General features: G+C 37.8%; 1 protein-coding gene across 3 annotated transcripts in view; it reads right to left on the reverse strand.

Moving 5' to 3' along the window:
- Positions 1–20,346, reverse strand: part of LOC149071178 (neuroendocrine convertase 1-like) — a 57,645-nt gene that overhangs the window by 26,804 nt on the left and 10,495 nt on the right. For all 3 annotated transcript variants that reach the window (XM_089248116.1, XM_089248117.1, XM_089248115.1), the window contains exons 3-5: positions 7,527–7,631; positions 6,157–6,300; positions 5,730–5,838 (exon numbers count right to left, since the gene is read on the reverse strand). In XM_089248116.1, coding sequence (XP_089104242.1) covers positions 5,730–5,838; positions 6,157–6,300; positions 7,527–7,631 — 358 coding nt within the window. The remainder of the gene's footprint in view (positions 1–5,729; positions 5,839–6,156; positions 6,301–7,526; positions 7,632–20,346) is intronic.

The raw sequence follows: 20,346 nt of genomic DNA on the forward strand, positions 1-20,346 counted from the left end.
TTATTGCTATTTTTGTGTAATTAATGTAAATTAATAGAGGAATCAAGTACTAGAATTCCATGACCCCCGCAAGAGTAGGGCTGACAGGCAAGATCGTTGTAATAGCATCATAGGCCCCCGAGCCAAGGGATTTTTTGGAGGCCCTACCTGAAAAATTCTCGGAAAATTCAAGTATGTCTCGCTTTTCTGAGGCACCTCTTCTCTTGAGGACCTTCGGGCACGGCTCGGGGTGGGGGAAGCGTGCGTTAAGACGGCACTGCCTAAAGTTCGCACCAGGCGTCCTCCTCTTTCAGTTCTGAATCTGGTAACCCTATCTGAAGACCACATAATCCGTGTTTTCACTTATTTGTTCGATCATCCATATTGTCCGAATGTTTTTGTGGAAAGAAATAATTATTTTTTCTACATAAAATCGATTGTTGCAAATGTTTACGAAATTTTCGTCTCATAAAAAAATTTTATGCCAAAAAATGACAAAGAATCTCTCTTTCATCATCGCATGAGTTGCCTGAAATTTCGAGATTGAATGGCAGCACCAACAGTATATAAATCAAGCCTCTGGAGAGAGTAGGCCGTCAGCGGTCTCCGCCTTGGCAGTGCTGAGAACTGCCCCCCCCCCAACATATTTCGTCGGAACATCACGTGACTCGGCGAAAACAAACACCATCCCCCGTTATTTTCTTATGGCATAAATAGGAGTTTAAAACAATGAATGAAAAAATAATTTCAGCATGGACGAGATAATTCCAAAATTAATGAAAGTTATAATTTCAGCATTAAAGAAAGATAATTTCAGCATTAATGGAAGAAAATATTCTATAATTAATGTAAGAGATAATTACAGCATTGATAAAAGTGATAATTCCAAAAGTAGTGAAAGAATTAATGAAAGAGATAATTATAAAATTAATGAAAGAGACAATTCCAGAATTAATGAGATATAATTTCAGAATCAATGGCAGAAAAAATTCCAGCATTAATTAAAGAAATAATTTCAGCATTAATGAAAGCAATTATTTCAGAAGTAATGAAAGAAATAAAATAATTAATAAAGGAAATAATTCCAGAATTAATGAAGGAAAATAAAAAAAATAATGAAGGAAAATTCCAGGATTGATAAAAGAAATGATTCCAGTATTAGTGAAATAAATAATTGAATCTTTTTTCACCTTTGATGAGTTCTTTATCCTTTTTTTAAATCTTTAAAACCCAATATTTAGAGACCGAACTGTACATTTCTATGGGGGAAATTGCCAGGCGGGAAGTTTGTTTTGACCGAGTCACGTCATTTCCTTGCATTTCATGTTGCTGCAGTCGCGGTGGCTGGATGCTCCCTCCTGTAATATATAATCTCTGTCGTCTGCTTCTCTCCAGGTTACTTGTTTTGGACTTCTCCTTGTGTCCTTAAAAAATAACCGAACTTGCAGTTCAAACTTCCAGTTCTGTTTGTGGGCTTAACTCGTAGGGAACCGACTTCTTCTCTGTCGTCTGCTCATTAAGAGGCTCTTTGTTTGGGACGTCTCCTTATGCTCAAATAAAATAGCCGAACGTATAGTTTAAATTTCCAGTTCAGTTCACGAGCTTTGTTTATAAGGAACTGAGTGGAATAAAGAATATAGTTTTTTTCACTTTGAACTTCATCTTCACCACATGAGTCGCTTTCAAATTTGACATTAGATGGCAGCACATTACTATAAAGTGGGGAGTGGAAAAATTCACTTTTTACGGTCTTACCTGTCGTTTGCTTGTGTGGAGGACGTTTATTTTGGATGTCCCCTTGGGTCTGGAAAGACATAATTGAACTGGAATTTTGATCTTTCAGATCAGTTTATAAGTTTTGTTTATAAGGAGCTTAGCTGAATGAAGAATTTAGTTTTTTATACCTGAGCATCGTCATCACCACATAAGGCACTTCTGATTTTGAAAGTAGGTAGCAGCACCAACAATATTTTTAAAAATGAATTTCTTAAAGTATTCTAAAGTATTAAATTAATTTTAATTCCCTTAAAATTGTTAGTGCCATTGCAGAATTCGCTGCAAATTCTACAAGGAGGGGGGGGGGGACTGCTTTGGCGGACGACGTAACATTTCGAGTCACCCGGTATATACGGATTTTGGCATTGCGTAACAAAGTGACAAAACTGTTGATGTGAACATAATATTGATTCATTATCAGGATTTCAAGCCCATCGGAAAATATAAATAAGGGGGCCATTCAAGTATTACGTAAGCATATTTTCAGCCATTTTTTACCCCCTGCCCCCCCCCCCCCCTGTCAGCAAAAGTCAGCAAAACACTGATCCCCCCTCCCCCTCGTCAGCAAAATTTCGTCAGCAGCTTAGAATATTTCATATCTTCAAAAAATGGGTGGTTGATGACATAAGCAACCTTCAAACCCCCCCCCCCCCACCCCTGTCACCAAAAGTCAGCAAATCCGAAACCCCCTCTTATCAGTTTGTTGACTTTAATTTCGATACGGTGAAAATCTGATATTTCGTTGGATGACAAGTTACCTTCAAGTGGCTTTTTAGTTCGTAATATGGCCGCTCTCTCGCAGGCGAACGAAGCAACGAGCGAGTTGGCTTAAACACAGCACAATCAAAGCCTCCTAGATACTACTAGGAGGTACTTCTAGGAGGCTTTGGCACAATACTTCACATAACAGTCCGTACTATATTTAATATACAAGGCGCATAGGTAACGGGGCATATGACATTTTACTGGTGAACCATTGGTCCTAGAGGCATACTTCCAGTTGGAAAAAGTACCCGAATAACGTGTCGTACTCAGATATTGCATTCGTGTTCGAAGGGGTTGTATAGCTATCAAAATAGAAAAATTAATTTTTTATATAGTCCCCGCATGCCCGAAAACCCTGTTGAAAAGTTGTTTCCCTGTCTCTCCTGATCACAACAACAAAAAAAAAAATTCCACGTTTCCAAGTGCAATATTCAGAGATATGAAAATCTGGGGAAAAAAACATCTCTAAATGTGGAAAAACAGTTTTACCCGCATTTAACGCTGTTTTTTTTCCACTTGGAAAAGTGCAATTTTTATTGTTGGCATCAGGAGAGACGGGGGAGGGGGGGAACAACTTTCTTACTGGGTTTTAGGGCACACGGGGACTGTATGAGGAGACAATATTTGCATTTTAATAAATATATGTATATAATATATATATATATACGAAACATATTTGATTCATGTTGCCAGGGGTTACATAGTTATTAAAATAAAAATGTCAACTTTTCATGCCACTGCTATAGAGCATGTCTGGGACGCTCTGGGGAGGGAAATTGCAACTCGCAACCCCCCTCCGGGAACCATCCAGGGAATGAAAACAGCGTTGCTGAACGAGTAGGACCAATTGCCACAGGAAATGATAAACTGCCTTATTTCAAGTATGAAATCACGCTGCGAGACCTCTATATCTGTAAAAGGGGACCATACCCCCTATTAACCCATCTATTAACCCATTTTTTTGTTTATTCTGCAACCGCTGTTTCATACCTTCCGACTCCAACGAATGTTACGCACGATCATGCGTGTGTATTACAATTAATGAATGGTTATTTGTTTTGTATTGTATCAATGTATGTACATATCAAATTTCATTAAAATCGGTACAGTAGTTCTAGAGATAATCGACCAGGTCTGCAAATTCTCTTAATTTCTTACACCAGTGTAGTATCCCTTGAAAAATGCGTAGGAAAAACGTGCTTACTCCTACTTTGAAAACCAAACACATCCCGCTTCCCATCTCATTGAGATATCGAAGCAAACTCCTACTGTAGAAATGGCGTTGGTGTGCTGTAAGAATGTGTTGGCCTACTTTAGAAATGCGTTTGTGGGTTATAGAATGCATTGGCCTGCTGTAGAATGCTTTGGCTTACTGTAGAAATGCGTTAGCGTGATGTAGAAATACGTTTGTGTGTTTTACAATGCGTTCGCCTACTGTAAAAATGCGCTAGAGGTTCCATGGGAATATTAACGTGGAGACACATGTCTGGTTTTTCCTATAAAAATGCGCAGGAGGCGTGCGTACCCTTCGACATGCGTAGGAAGCCTGCTTAACCTCTAAAAATGCATGAAGAATATGTAGAAATCTTTGCTTACTCTTACTGTATAAATACGTTGGAATGCGTACGCATTGAAATGTGTAGGTGGTCCGTCGTCGCCAAAGCAAAATGTTTTGCATTGTTCTGCAACGAGCCCTCGGCTGACTGAAAATGTTCTGCGGTAAAAATTCCAATAATAGTGTTCTCTACCTCCTTTTCTTCAAAATTCTTCCAGATAGTTCTGCAAATTCTCCAGATCGTTCTTCGACGTCCGTCACAGATTTCGGCATATTCTGCTTTTGAGGGTCTGCGTACCCATAGTAATGCGTTCAAGGGATGTTTACCCTTTTTTCCCTGAAATGGGTATGAGATTTGCTTACTCGTAGAAATACATAATAGCCTATTGTAGAAATGCGAAGGAGGCGTATTTCACTATGCTCTTAAGGCACATAGGAAATGCGTAGAAAGCTTGTACGTATCATTGAATTGTGTCTTCGGGAAGGGAGGAACAGCGTACCCATGTAAATACATTTAAGGTATTCTTATCCCCCCCCCCCCCCAAACTTCTTCAAAAGCTTCAAGGTATGTTAACTCCCTTGAAATTCGTTTTTTTTCAATAAAAACCTTACTTACCAAAGTAAAACTTTTGTCTACTGAAGTTACAGTTACAGCACAGTTACAGCTGTCGAAACTCCCGTGGCAATACTCACCCCAAAACAAAGCGGAATTTTACTAATTTTTAAAAGTTCGTAGTAATCTTAATTTGAGCAATGAAACGTAAGAAAAACGCTTATCTTCACTCAATTATCTTCCCAATGGAGTGTCCCACAAGTTGTCAACATCGCTTGATAACGGAGGAGACAACTGTTTTGGAAGTAATATCAGCATAACAAACACCGAGCAGAATATGCCAGAGAATCTGCTAAAAAACTTCTTACATAAAATTCACCAAACAAAATTGCAAATACCACCAATTTTAGCACACATGAAAGACCGGAAAAATTTCGAAAAATATTTTTGGTAAAATTTTGGCGCAGAATTTTTGGCTTTAATCATGAAATGAAATCGTTGATTAATCATGAACCGAATCATTGAATTATAGGGTGTTTATCTGAGTTGTCGATTTTTTACACTATAAACTTAATATTGAGGAGGCTCCACTAAAGATTTCAGTTGAGATGCTCGCGGGGAAAGGAAAATTTTTATTCCTACATTGATGGTTGCACACCCTTTAGGTAATTTTTTTCATCCCTCGCTCATCGGGTCATTCTTTTGGTCATTCACATGCTTCCACATTCTCTAGGTTAGTCATCCAAGTGATCTGGACTTTTCTCTAAACGCTACACTATCTCGTTTAAATTTAAAACAAAGATTTTTGCTAAAGTAGGCTTTGCGAATACCAGCAGCAAGCAAGTTTTCTTCTTTGGAAGCTCTTCGGGATCCGGGATTTGTAAAGATTTCGTGGCGTCTGATCATGCGGAACCCCTAAAAAGCTGTCGCGGAACCCACCAGTTGGAAACCCGTGCTCTAAGGGTTAGCGTACCAAAGGTTAGGAACCGCTATTCTAGAACATTTTTCAAAAATAATTGTGAAATTTTCTTAATATAAATTCAATTTTATCAAAAGCAATTCCTATCTAAACTCTTGAAGTATACTCCGATTTGAACTCACCATCGTCCATCACGGTGACGACGACTCCTTTCCCCGTGTAGCCTAGTTCCCAAGCAGGTGTGGTTCTGAGATCAAGCCTCGGTAAGTCTTCCATGCTTCTTGTATCATGCTTTAATTGAAAAATAGAGTGTAAGATCCGTATCATATATATCAACAAAGATAATATCAATAAAGGCATTTATATATATATTTGAGGTTTTTTTTTTCCTTCTTTCAAGTCCATCTGAAGCTCTTAGGGACGTCGGAAGTGCTTTCGAACCCGTAGGGTGCTCGTCTTGAATGTCATGCGGGAAATTTTGATTTCTGAATCAATTTTGAGTGCTCAGAACCATGTCACAGATTACAGTGAGTGTGCTCAAGCACCCCCGACTCCGACGCCACCGGGCTTTTCAATGCTGAGATTATAACACGAAAAGATAGAACTTACCAGATACCATTGATCAGGCCAGAGATCGTCGTTGAAACGGTCGATATCCTTACGTCCAGGAAATCTGTGGATATGCTTCCGGAAAACCGGGATGAAACCACGCTTTGATCGCTTTCTCGCTACTTGTTGTTCGGCCCACTCGACCTGTCGATGGCGAAATTTCGAGTTAAGCCTTTTCTTAACATACGGTGACGAGTACATTTAACACTTTAATTGGCAAGCATTGAAATATCCAGAGGAGAAAAATTTGAAGGGTTATATATTAAACAAATGAAGTTCTCTGAATGTATTACACGGCCAAAAAAAAAATTACTATTGTCAATATTTGAAAAAATATGGGATGTTGCACTTCAGGGTATTTCCACTAAATTTATATGATTTACATAGATTTGAATAATGCAAAAGAAACGACACATACTGTTTGCGAACTTACTTTTTTATCATTGTTGAAGAATTCACAGCAATATGTCTCCTCCACACATGGTAGTCCCCCCCCCCCTCCAAAATGTAAAAGTTACAAATCATTCTTGCTTGGCTTGTCAAGAAACAAGAGACATATCTTTGAGTCATTCTGCTGGTAATTATAGAAACTTCATGAACAACTCACTAGTAAGAATAGAACGTTTAGGAGTTGTTTTGAAGCATCAATGCCAAAACGAGATCAAAATATACAATCCCTTCATTCGAAAAATGTAAGAAATATAATGTGTAATTGTAAAAATTGCGAAGAATGTAACCAAATGAAAGGTTAACCAGGGAAGTTATTTTCAATGAATTAACAGTAAGATTTATCTTTTGGCCCTTCTCACTGTCGGACACATTATGAAAAGATGTCGGCCATTTCCGAAGTTCAATTCCACCACATTTATATGGTTCATGGAAATTTTCCGACATTCCGACCCCATGAGACCAAGTGAGTGACTGTGTGAGTTGGACCTTTCGCCCCTTGAAAAATAAGTATAATAAGTAGGCTGCAAAAATGTGAATAATACAAAAATGTTTTTTGATATAGCGAAATTACGATGTAACGATATTTTATCGTTATAACGATGTCATACTGTCACTTGGTTACTCATACACTCACTCACTCACTTGGTCACTAATACGGTGACTTACCCACTCAAACAGTCACTCACTTGATCATTCATATGGTCATTCACTCAACCATACAGTCACTCTTACAACCATTCACCCACTTATATGGCCACTCATATGGTCACTCCCCAAATCATTTGGTCTAGCACACAATTACTCACTCGGTCACTTATGCGGTCTGGGCTGGCTAAATTTCCGGATCCCGTTTATATCGGTCATTAGCATCGCTATCGAATTAAATTGATAGAAATATCGATCAATAAATTGGTTCTTACCCTCATGTCATCCGAGAACCTCTTCGTCAAATGTAAGGCGTGTCTCCGTGACCTAGAAGGATGGTTGGACTTACGCATCAAGTATGTGTCAGGGAAACCTTTAACCTATAATAAATCATTTGAAACGTTAGCTGCATGATAATATTTCTCCGTTCATTGCTTTTAAATCGATTTAAATCAGACGGGTAAATTATTATAAGTGAAACTTCGACATATAACAGATAAAGAGCGTGAGGGTCGCCAGAACTTTTTAGTGAAAAAATCTGCCACAACAGGGATTTACATCGGGTTCAATTATGATCGAAGCCAATATTCATCACAAACATCACAAAGAGTGAAACTTTTTCCTCAAAACCCGTTCTGTAGAATAACTGATTATGTGATGAGAAGCAGATGGGTTGTGGTGGTGAGGATGTTAATATACGCATTCAATTGTGTAAGAGAATAAAGTTGAGGAGGGAAGGGGGTAGTAGCGGCTTGGATCGGGACACGGAGCACTGAATATCCTAAAGCGCATGCGCAGAGCAAGATACTCCCTCTCTCTCGTGACCTATTCGTGATATTAATATATTAATGTATTTCACACACGAAAATGCAAGTTTTGTGACGTCACAGTGCTAGCTCCTAATTGGCTGCGCTGTCATAACGCTGTACACATCCAGAGCGCTTAACTTTTTTTCCCCTTTTTTCTAAATCTTCACTCTTGTACTAGATTTCAGTCCGATAAAAAGCTCTTCCCCCTTCTGATTTAGAGCCACCCACGCTTATCGCCAGAACTTCTTTTTGAAAAAAATCTGCCACACATTGTATTTACAGCAGGTTCAATAATTATGATTCCATATGATGTCAAACTTGTTAGAATTCTACGGGGTGAAGGGTGTCTTTGGGTTTAAAGGGGTCAATTAGATCAAGTGAGTCAAGTTTAAGGGTTGGAGGGGGAAGTCTAAGAAAAATTAACAAGATCAATCTTATTTAAAATTAAATTTAAAATTTCTAAATTAAATTTTAAATAATTAATAAATAATTTAATAAAAATTAATTTATTAATTTTTTAATTAATTTTTATTAAATAATAATTTAATAATTTAATTTTTATTGCATTGTAATTACTCATCGATACTTCGTGTTCATCAATACAGATCCAAGGGATCTCTTGATGAATTTGTTTCATTATTATGTGCTATTTCATCATGTTAAATAAAGTTCAAAATAAAAAAAATAAAAATTTAATGGAGTTGAATCTAGTCTCATGTCAAACTTCATTTCACTTCTAACGCATCAGCTTTTCACGCAGATTTTTTTTGTCGTTAGTTAAGGCCATGGCCCCCACAAGGGGTGGGCTGACAAGGCTCCAGCCCTGGGGCCCGGGAGGATTTTAATAATTTTTTTGTTTTTTTTCACACTATAAATTCATCATAAAAGGGGCCCCCGAGAAAGTCTTGTCGGGGGGCCCGTAAAAGATCCCAGCCTAGGGGCCCTGCTTCAGGATGTGGGGGCCATGGTTAAGGCATTTAGATAATTTTAGTTGTCTTAAGGACCGGACACGACTTTAAACCAAGTCGTAAGGAAGATTAGAGCCCAGATAATATACACATGCGTAAGAGCATTTGCAGTTTCATATTTTAGAATGATTTATAGATACTGCATGTAAATGGCTTAAAATCACGGAAATTTTTTAGAACAAGTGTATTTTTTGGCATTTTCAGCAATTTTTTCTATTAATCGAGTTGTACTGATGTTTTTATTTTTATAAGGTTATTTTTATGTTCTTTTCCTACAAATTCAATCAAGTTTCTTTGATTTTTTTGAAGAAAATATTGCACCATTGAAGGCGAGTTCTTTTTAGGGCATATTTTTAAGCATTTCAAAATGCATATTTTTGTATTTCTGAATTTGTTTCCTTCATTTTTTGGGCATATTTTTCAGTTTTACTGCTTCTTTTTAATTTTCTCTTCGGTCATATTTCCGTGCTTTTAAAGCTTTTTTTTTTTCATTTTCGTGCTTTTTTTTACAATTTTTGTATATATTTTTCTTTTTTGTAAATAAATTATTTTGCGCGTATTTTTCCTCTTTATGGAAAATTCAGCATTTTCAAATGCGTACTTTTTTTTCAGTTACGTAAGTAGTATAGAAATGGGCGCTCTCGTGTTCAATTTTTACCAAAAAGTGGGCGCTCTCATGATACATTTCTTTATCATCATTTTCCTTGAATATTATATATTCTTTGATGGTATTCATATTAGTATATTCTTTGATACCCCAATGGAGAGTAGAATTTTTAAAGCATATTTTTTATTTTATGCATTTTTCGCTATTTTTGAATTCATATTTCTGCATTTTCAAATACATATTCCAGTATTTTTAGATGCATATTTTTGAAATTTTTATGAATTTTTTAATTTTTAAGCACTTTCTAATGCATTTTTTTTTCATTTTTAGTCCCATACTGATTATTAGATTCATTTTTTTTTTCATTTTTCGCGCGTATTTTTGATTCCATGTTGTTTAAATGCAGATTCATATTATTTTTAGTGCGTATTTCCATTTTTACGTGCATATTTCAGAATTTTTAGAGCATATTTTGCCACTTTTTTAGAGCATATAATGCGCTATAATAATGAGAATCTAATTTCATCAAAAAATGGTGATTAAAACTATAAGTAACTCCCAAGCAAGTTAAAACGAACCAATCAGTGAGTTTTTCGAGACGGCACAAACTTTGAATCGATTTCCCTAAAGCCTACTACATTGGAAACGTCTCATAACGGACACCATGGGACCGAAATTTTTGTCCACTAACAGGGAGAGTCCACACATTTATGAATAGAAAAATTCATTGTTTCAAAGTTTTCAAAAGTGTCCGATAATGAGAGATAACTAACGGGGAGTGTTCGTTATGGAGGTTCCACAGCATGTGTCTATGTGGTTAACGCACAAAACCCTTGACTCAACTTGATTCAGGGCTGGGTTAAAGGCTAGAGATGCTGCAGCCTAGGGTCTCGAAAATCTCAAACTTTTCGTTTTTGGCGAAATTTCTCAAAGATCTGCGAATGACTTTAGATACGTATTAGGTCCATAAATGACCATATATCATGTATTTAACACAAGAGAGACAGCAATAATTTTTCGTTGACAAAGGACGGATGGAGTTGGACATATAACGGGTCCCATTACCTTCAATAGCCTAGGGCCCCATCAAACCTAAATCCAGCCCCGAGTCCAATAGACCCCCATTATTTATAAAGTGGACTCGTCTCCTCAACCCACGTGCATAAGCTTTTTACTTGCTCTATTATCTAAGTTTAACGTCGTTATATCATGTAAAAAACACACGATAATCTGGTCATGAATTCGTGTTATGATAAAGGAAACAAAATGGTGTTTAGTGACATCCAAAAACACATTTCCCTGTGGTTTTTAAAATGCCTCCAAAGAATGGATCAGAACCAAATACTTTTGTGTAAGAGAACGAAATATGGCTATGGGAGGCCATTTTTGAGTTTCGGTATTAGTCCACCTAATGCCAAACATGGTGCAGATAAAGGCATTATCGAAGGCAACGGAAAAGTTAGTGACGAGATATTTTCCAGCGGCCATGACGCTGACTCGTAGTTCCCAACATGACGGTAGGTGAACAGAGCAAAGAACGCGATTTGAATGGAGAAAAAAACTTTAGTATCATCACTAAAACGCACACTGGGATCTAGAAGCAAACTCCACGCAAAATCTCGAGTCAGGATTTTAACGCGCGTGCTGTCGCGGATTACCATGCTCAATCTCAGTGTTAAAGAAACATTTTCCCACCTTCACGTTCAGCTGGTGGTTATTTTCCGTCGAGTACTATCCTCAGAACGAAGATTTCCCGCAGGAGCAAGCACATCGAGATATTAATACTCAAGAACATGATGAACCACATCACCATCTCATCTCCTTCTATAAATAATAATAATATCACGTCCAGTTCTTCATTTCTCACACCCAGAGGGCATTAATCTTTCCAGTCACATTGCTTATTACGTATTAAAGAGATTTCTAGAATGTCTTCTTTTTCGTCCCCTGATCGTTCCCGTCATGAAATACGTGACGTATTTTCCAAATCATGCGCCACCTCTTTTTTTTTTCTTCGTCTGATTTCCGACATGGAATGACGAAAATAGGAACTGGAAACGTGAGCGGACATAACATAGCAGGCTTGTGTGTATAACATGTGTAAAGCTCTATACTTAGTAATGTTTTTTTTTCCTTCCCTAAATGTTATTTTTTTTGTTGTTGTTGTAGGAGGTAGTCTTAGAAAACAAGAATAAATGGTACTGAGATGTAATGAAATCTTTAAGCAGAATATATATATATACACGCTTCTGTGTGTGTATGAGTGTAATAAACATCTGTTTGCGTCCGGCGTTGAACGTGTGCCTAACGAAATTATGTAGCTTTAAACACCCACGCCGGGGATAAGTACACTTTAGAAGAGTACATAACATTATTAAACCTTTCCTAATAACTATGAAACAGCCATTAAAAGATTTGTTCTGCGACATAAAATGTCTCAGAAAATAATGTAGAAAAATGTACATCTGCAATGTAAGTTTTTGCCTGAACGGATTTCTTGAAAAAAGAAGCTGATATTAAATACAAATACAAACACAAAGGCCACAACAGGCGAATTGCCCAACGAGGTGGTTGAAAAAAATTATTCCCATAAAAAAATATGGATGTCAAGTATAACTAAAATAGAGCAACCCAATATAAAAGCATAATCTATCACGAGAAAAAAAACTAATAATTAATACTATACTGCCCATAAAAAAAAATTATGGTTGTCTTATCTAAGAATGGATAGCTTCTCGATTTATCCCAATATGCTTATCGTACTTCTTTTTTTAAACGTGTCAGTTGTGTCAAAATTCACGACCCCTGGAGGTAAGCTATTCTATTTATTAAAAATACCATTAGAGAAAAACTCCCTGCGACACCACAACCTGGATTAATCCCGTACCAATAGATATCGGTGTCCCCTTATCAAAACAGCTGTCGGTGTATTGATAACTCATGGTTAATCGTATCCATCTAGTTGAAAATTTTAAGCATTTCGGTCATATTCCCCCCACCACCACCCCCGATACCTGCATTCCTCCAATGTAAACATATTCAAGAAATCCAGTCGTTCTTCATAGACCGAGTGACGTGGTGGTAAGATGCTCGTCTACCACCGTTACGGTCCCAAGTTCAAACCAGAGGGAGGATATAGATAAGATATTTTCCATAACTTGAGGTGACCACCGATACAAAGCGCCTCCATTTCCAGCCAATTTCATTAATGGCAATAAATTGCGGTATGGCAAGAGTTGGTGTTTAGTGAAGTAATCTCTCTTCATAGATCAAGCCTTGTGGTGCCAACAATAGCACGCGTAGCTCTTCTCTGCACCTCCTTAACCAAGTCTATGTCCCTCTGTTAGGTATGGTCACCAAAACCTAACGGCATTTTCCAGTAAAGGATGAACTAAGCCGCGGAAGAACGACGTTTTAAGAGAACTCGAAGAGGTCTTTTCAAGAATGAAACCGAGCATTCTGATCGATTTTTTTACCACAACTGAACAATGTTAAGGAAATCTAAGCCGCTCGTCCATGAGAATTCCAGATCAGTTATCCTATTGTTGCACATTTGGAATAATATCACCATTCAACTCGTGGGTTGCTCGAACCAAAATGACTGACCCTGTGCACTTATCAACACTCTATTAGTCATGCTCCATTCATTCTGTTACCCCTCTTACTGCAATCATACTGCAATCATATTCAAGTAATATTAGACATACACTAGAACAGGGATTCCTAACTTATGAGTAATAAGAACTTAAAGCGGAGGAGCTTCGCACATCCATTGAAAGACGAGAGAAGCTAGTTTTGCTCCTAGGCATCCGTATTCATTGAAATGCGTTATAAGTTAGGATGCTCCTAGAAACACTTGGGGAGAAGGGTGTTAATGTCCCCCAGAATGCGTAGGATACTAGTTTAGGATGCAAAACGCGTGGTAGCTTTGCTTGTATTACAAATGCGTTAGACGTTTTGCGTACCACATGAAGAAACGTAGGATGCTAATTTATATATACAGTGAATCCCGCATATAACATTTTTAAAAAATCCATTATGATAAAACGTTGTAAGCGGGGAAACGCTGTAAATGGGAAATACTTGAAAACCTGGAAATACTAATGAGAAATACTTAGAGTTGAAACCACGGGAATAAGTCGTTCTATGCGGGAAAACGTTATAAGTAGGGACGTTATAAGCGGGATCGACTGTATATACCCACAGAAATGCGTGGTACCGTTGCCTGCTCCTAGAAATTCGTGAGAGGAGTGTGTACTACATAAAGTGTGTAGGATGCTAGTTTATATACCCAAGCGCCCGAGTGGCGTAGTGGTAAGATGCTCGTCTTCTACTAGGAAGGTTACGTCCATGGGTTCAAATCCGGCCACAGAACGTCACAAGCAAGTTCATTAATTACCGAACCTGGGGCGACCACCGATGGATGGAGCCTTCATTTCCCTGCGTATGGTGATGTATGACCGAGGTTGGTGTGCAGTAAAAAGCAGTTTATATACCCACAGAAATGCGTTGTAGCGTTGCGTGCTCCTAGAAATGCTTAAAAAGGTGTGCATACCCTTGAAATTCGTAGGAATTACCTTGGCCTGAAATTGCGGAGGAGGCTTACGCATGACACGACAGTGTTTCCCAAAGTGTTCGTCGTGGCGAGCTGAAGACATTGATTTGTGTGGCTATTTATGCTTTGTAGTGGTTCGTTTATAATGTGTAAAAAACATTTGCTAAATTATTCTGGGAAGCCGCATGAATTGGACAAGGGAGCCATGAGTGACAAAAGTGTGAGAACCACTGACCTAAGAGGTTTTCGCACCTCTGGGAAGTCGTGGTGGATTTGTTTGCATGATCCTAGAAATGTGTAGGATGCGCGAGTACCCCCCTTGAAATGTGTTTGAAGCTTATATTTCGTAGACATGCATGCTTATCGTAAAACTGCGGGAAGGGTTTTTTTTTTCCGTACTCCTATGTATGTCTAGGGGACAGTGCCTCTGCATATTGTGTTGAAATTGATATATTGCACTTTACTGGTTATTAGGTTTTCGCGTCATTCCCGATTATTTTCCACGTATCCCCCGTGGGGTACCCATATCACAAGTTGAGAATAACAGAACCGGAAGGGAATCGATCTCACAGCCATCATCGCTAAGTTACGTCGAAAACCTACCAATATCCTAGATCGGGTTTCCTCAGTCTCTTTGTTAGCATGACTTGCTTTCCATATTGTATTCGCGAAACATCTGGGAATCAAATCTACGAACGATGTAAGAATTCCCAGCAATGAAATCCTAGAATCGAAGTTATCTCAAAGTTTTCATCCGAAACCAGATTGGGGATTGGTTCTGTTGAATTCGATAAAAGATTCTGCATAAGTTTGGACATGCATGTATGTATATAGATATGGAAAAAATATAGTAGAATTTTCTGTAGAATTCTTACAGAACTATAAGGGGTCATTCAAGTATTGCGTCAGCATCGATGGGGGGGGGGGTTTCCGATTTGTCAAGTTTTGATGACAAGGGGGTAGGGGGGTTTTGATGATGCTTACGTCATCAACCACCCCCTTTATGAAAATATGAAATATTCTTAATGGCATCTTATTCGGTGCGCCAAAAACGTAAAACAAACCTTTCGATAGTTATTGGGCACCTGAACTAACATTCTTCCTATTGATAAGTCCCCGACAGAGCCACTTTAGTGATCTCTAAATGTTTCACGGATCCTTCTAGAAATCCTCTGGAAATATTTCCGGGCCGCTTAAGCGCTCTAAAACTGCGCCACATGTCACTCAAGGGATCTCTAAATGTGCCACGGATCGCTTAAGTGTTCTGTAACTGTTTCGTGGGTTACTTCAGTGATCTGAAAACGTGCCACGGGCCACTTAAATGCTCTGGAATTGTGCCACTTAGTTCAATTTTACAAAATTAGGTTTGGGAGGGGGGCAAACGACATCAGACAACCTTCAGGGCCACATTTGGTCTGCGGGTCAAGGGTTTAACATATATGGCTTAAAGAATGGGTCGCAATGAATTTTTTTAAAACAAATTTTGAGTTCTTACCCTTCAAATAGCATTGAAATTAACAGAGATCGATTATAACAACACACACACATATATAAAAAGGTATATTCTTTCTAAATTTTAACTTTTTTTAAAAATTATTTTTGCATTAAAAAAAATTATTTTTTTCGTCTGGGGGGAGGCGCAAGAGCCCCCCATGCCCCCCCCTCCAGCGTACGTTTCTGATCCCACCATTATTCGTTAGGAGGTAAGGGGCAGTGATGACGAAAGCCTACGAAAAAAATTAAGCATTAGGCTACCAACACCTGGATATATAGTCGGCCCCAGTATTCACCAATACGCACCTAGATGCATGATTATTAATAATAATAATAACTAAAATACTAACTCTACGTCTCAGAAACGTAGATGTACAGTAAGTTTATATGCAGTTATTATCAGTTTTTGTTTTAATTAGCAGTCTAGGGTTAGTAGAGTTATTTCCTTGTTTTCCTTGAAAAAAATATGTCCCTCTTTTAAAAATATCCCTTAAAATTTTAGAGAGGAGTGAAATTACTCTTCCAAATGATTTCATCGGATAACACTGCAGTCAGTTTACATGTGTAAGATTGGGGGTCGCTTTGGTGATAATTATCGGCATGGCAACTTTTTCCCCCTCGTAGGGGAAAAAAAGGTGGGAGAGAAGCTCATGAGAGAGAGAAAAGCCATTTTCTGTTTTTTTGTGCGGCACATCAATCAAAAACCAGTCGCTAATTTTCATCAAAAAATTATAACAGTTGTGTTTTTTATATGATAGGTGGTATTAGGAGCTTCATCTCAACGGTGTTTCTAAGTGGGACATAATACTGTACTGAAATGTTATCCAATAAAATAATTTTGAAGTGCAATTTCGCTCCTCTCTAAAAAATTTGAGGGTAGTTTTGTGAAAAGAGGCACTTTTGTTTTAGTGGGAACAGTGAAATAACTGTATGGAGAGAAAATCCTAAAATCTGATGGAGTATTTTCACTCGTCAATGAAATTTGAAGGAGTAAAATCGAATTTTGATTCGTGAATCACGTATTGGCGAGCACTACTCCGTACTGTATAGTTATTGTCACGAAAATTATGTAAATAGTGGTTATATATTTATCATTTATTCTGTCCTCTTTCAAATGTAAGTAATTGATAGCGAATTTCCATGTAAATCTCGCCAAATTGACGACAAACTTGGCATGTTTGGTGACGGCTCTGATTCGGCGATGTCATGTTGCCAACTCGAAAAAGAGTGGAGATCACGAGAACATGCCAGAAATTTCCAGAACCCTTCTTTTGCTTATATAAAGTGATGCCACGACAGAAGTGAAATACATAGTCAGTTTGTTGGACTTTCCTCTCAAGACGAGAGGCGATCATTCGTAGATCACGTTCCGTCAAAATCTCTGCTTATAAATACGTTTATACAGGGTGAATCCGATCTATTTTGCTAAACGGAAGGGGATGATAGACTAGCCCAATTGAATCATGAAACACCCCATCAACTCTGCCCTATCTCAAACCGTTTTCGAATTATGGAGGAAAAAATGCGTCAAATCTGAAAAAAAAACACCCAGAATTTGTGAGGTTTCTGAAAGACCTGTACGCAAATTAAGCACACATTTGGAAAGAGCACAATCTTTTTTGGAAACACCAATTGATGCTGAAATGGTTGAAAACTATGAATGAGTGGAACACATGTGAGGAACTACTAGAACTCGCAGTGAATTGCGATGTAGTTCACGAAAGAAGAAGAAAAAAAACGTTGATCGTGACAAATATATATGTGAGATAATTATTTATACATAGTCATAATTATCATAGTGTAATTTATAAGTTATGATAGTTATCTTTATTCACCATTTGATGTAAAGATCACAAATTCGAATGAGCTTCATTAAAAAAACGGTACAATTGTTTAAACCGGAACGGACAAAAATAATGCTCCGTAAATCATGGTGTAAGTTATAGGTCCATCGAATATCCCCAATCTCAGATATTTCATTGATCCTTAGGTTCAGAAACTCTGCGTTATCTGATTAAGCGGGGCCGACTGTACTCATGAAAAAAAAAAAAAGGCGAATTAAAAAAATGGGCGTGTTTGACTTTATAGTTTCATTTTTACTCTGAAAATCTGGCATAAAAATCGAGGCTTTAATTGATTTAATACCAAGGGGTAAGAGAGAATGATGTGCGCTTACTTATGAAGTTCCTTGTTGAAGAAAATCAAAGTAAAAGAGTCTTTTCGGGAACTACTTGATCGGAATATCAAGTTGTCAACTCAAAGTAATCAAAACTTAGTGCTCTCAGTGCTAGAAATCGATTAAATCATCCTTTTTAACTTAATTAAAAACACGAGAGGAAAGAGAAATAAAGAAGTATAACTTGAATATTCCAGTCACAAACCTTTGAAGGAAATTCGAGAGACTTTTATACTTTGACAACTAGTCTTTGCCAAGTTCTTTAGCGTCTCTTCTTTAAAAAAAATATATATACACATACAGGGTGATTCAAAACTCAACATACAAATTTTTAAGGGGAGGAAGAAAACACAAAAACAAAACAGAATCAGATAGGAATGTATGACCGGAAACCCCAACCTGATAAGCTGGAGGATAAACGAAGATGCAACAATGGCAAGCCAATAATGGGTGGGAAAACCCTTTATTTGGCGATATTTTAAACGAGGACAGTACGTGCACCCGTTAAGTTTTCCAACAAGTGCTCTTAAGCTCTTAAGTTTTTACCATCCGCAGTTATGAATCCAATGAAACGTTTGAAGAGTTTTTCTACCCATTCAGCCACCTCGTTGGGCATTTTGCATGTTGTGGCCTTGTATCGCATGTTGTGGTCATTTCTGCATCTTCGTTGATCCTCCAGCTGATCAGGTTGGGATTTCCGGTTATACATTTCTATGCGATTCTGTTTTGTTTTTGTGTTTTCTACCTCCTCTAAAAGTTTGTACGTGGACTTCTGAATTACTGTGTGTATAATTATGCCAATATGCACGAATGAATATGGGAGAAACGGGACTGGAATCCTCTGAAAGCAGATAACTTACTTATTTTCATGGTTTAACCCAGCATTTCTCAACCTTTCTCAGCTCATGATCCCATTTGGACAATATTCTCTTCTCGCTCTCCCTTGTCTTATCCAGCTCCGTACCCTCATCCCAGATTGAGAATCTTTCTACTTATCCAATCAAATTTAATTGAAGCTAAATGTATAATGAACAAAATTTTTTATAAATAAGATGGAGTTCTGGAGCCCTGGGCAGGACACGAGTTGCCCAGTGTCAACGGCACAATTATTGTGTTGTTCAACCTCTGGAAAAAGATTTCTTCAAAACAGTTTCTCATAAAAATTTTTTAATGAAAATAGATATTCTTAATATATACCATGCAAATAATTGGTGAAACAGTTTCGTAAATGATATAATCAGTAACTGTCTCACAACTGTAACTGTAACGGTAACTGTCAACTAATCACACTTCACTCATTCGCGGGGGGGGGGGGGGGTGTGGGCGGGGTGCAAATGTGGTGTAGTAGTAGTAGGTAGGGCCTCCAAAAAATGGCTCGGGGATCCATGATGTTCTTAAGTCAGCCACCTCGTTGGGCAATTTGCCTGTTGTGGCGTTGTATTTGTATTTGTATATTGTATATATGTGAGTTAGGGAGAACGCGGATTAGGCAATTAGAATTTTTAGTTACTTGGATTTCTTCTCGATTGACCCTAAATCACAGAGCAAATTGGAATGTGTGCTAATAAACGCCAGGAGCTTGGGTAATGAGAAATTTTTTTTTTAGAAACTATGATAGCTTTGAAGCCCTAGACCTTGTAGCCAAGATTGCCACAGAATCTTGGGCAAACGATGGGGATGAATTCTTCTTATAGGATGCGATACTTTTTTCAGAGATACATCTGATAGAAAAGGGGGGTTTAGTCTGATTCACGTGAAATCATATTTGCAGACTGGAAAGTATGACATACCGAGTAGTAATATTGAAAATACGGGATGGCTTGAAAACAAAAAGTGTCATAAGTTTATTGCAGGAGTTTGTCATAATCCACCAAATAAGGATCCGAACTACATCTCCAAACTTCATGAGGAAATTTCTCAATAAGAGAATAATTAGGGGATTTAAATTATTGCCCCGGTATCGATTGAGAGAAAATACCAGCTAGAGATCAATATGAGAATAGCTTTCTTAAGTTGGTGCTCGATCATTTTTTGCATCAGCGGGTATCAGAAGCCACAAGGAGTACTGCTGTATATTTTGGATTTAATTCTCACTAGTTCCGAGGATCTTGTTGAACATGTTCCGGTGGGGGACGAGTTTTCTTCCAGTAATCATCGTCTCTATAACTTTCTTTCTGGTAAAGCTGATAATACAATGGCTCTTTGTTTTCGAAGAACCAACTTTGACCTTTTGAGAGAATTCCATATTTTTTTTATGGGCAATGTTATTATACAGAGTACATAGGTAAGAGGATGTATGACCTCCCACTGGTGAACCTAGAGGCATACCACCAATTAGAAAAAAATTCCAAATAACGTGTAGCACTTAGATATGCCATTCATGTTTCAAGGGATTGTATAGTTATTAAAATGAAAAAATAACTTTTCATACAGTCCCCGTGTGCCCAAAATCCAATTAGAAAGTTGTTGTTCTGACTCTCCAGTTG

The sequence above is a fragment of the Pholcus phalangioides genome, unplaced genomic scaffold (genome assembly GCF_987345545.1).
Source record: "Pholcus phalangioides strain wild (caught in Gottingen) unplaced genomic scaffold, Ppha-v1.0 ptg000019l_1, whole genome shotgun sequence".
Lineage (NCBI taxonomy): Eukaryota > Metazoa > Arthropoda > Arachnida > Araneae > Pholcidae > Pholcus > Pholcus phalangioides.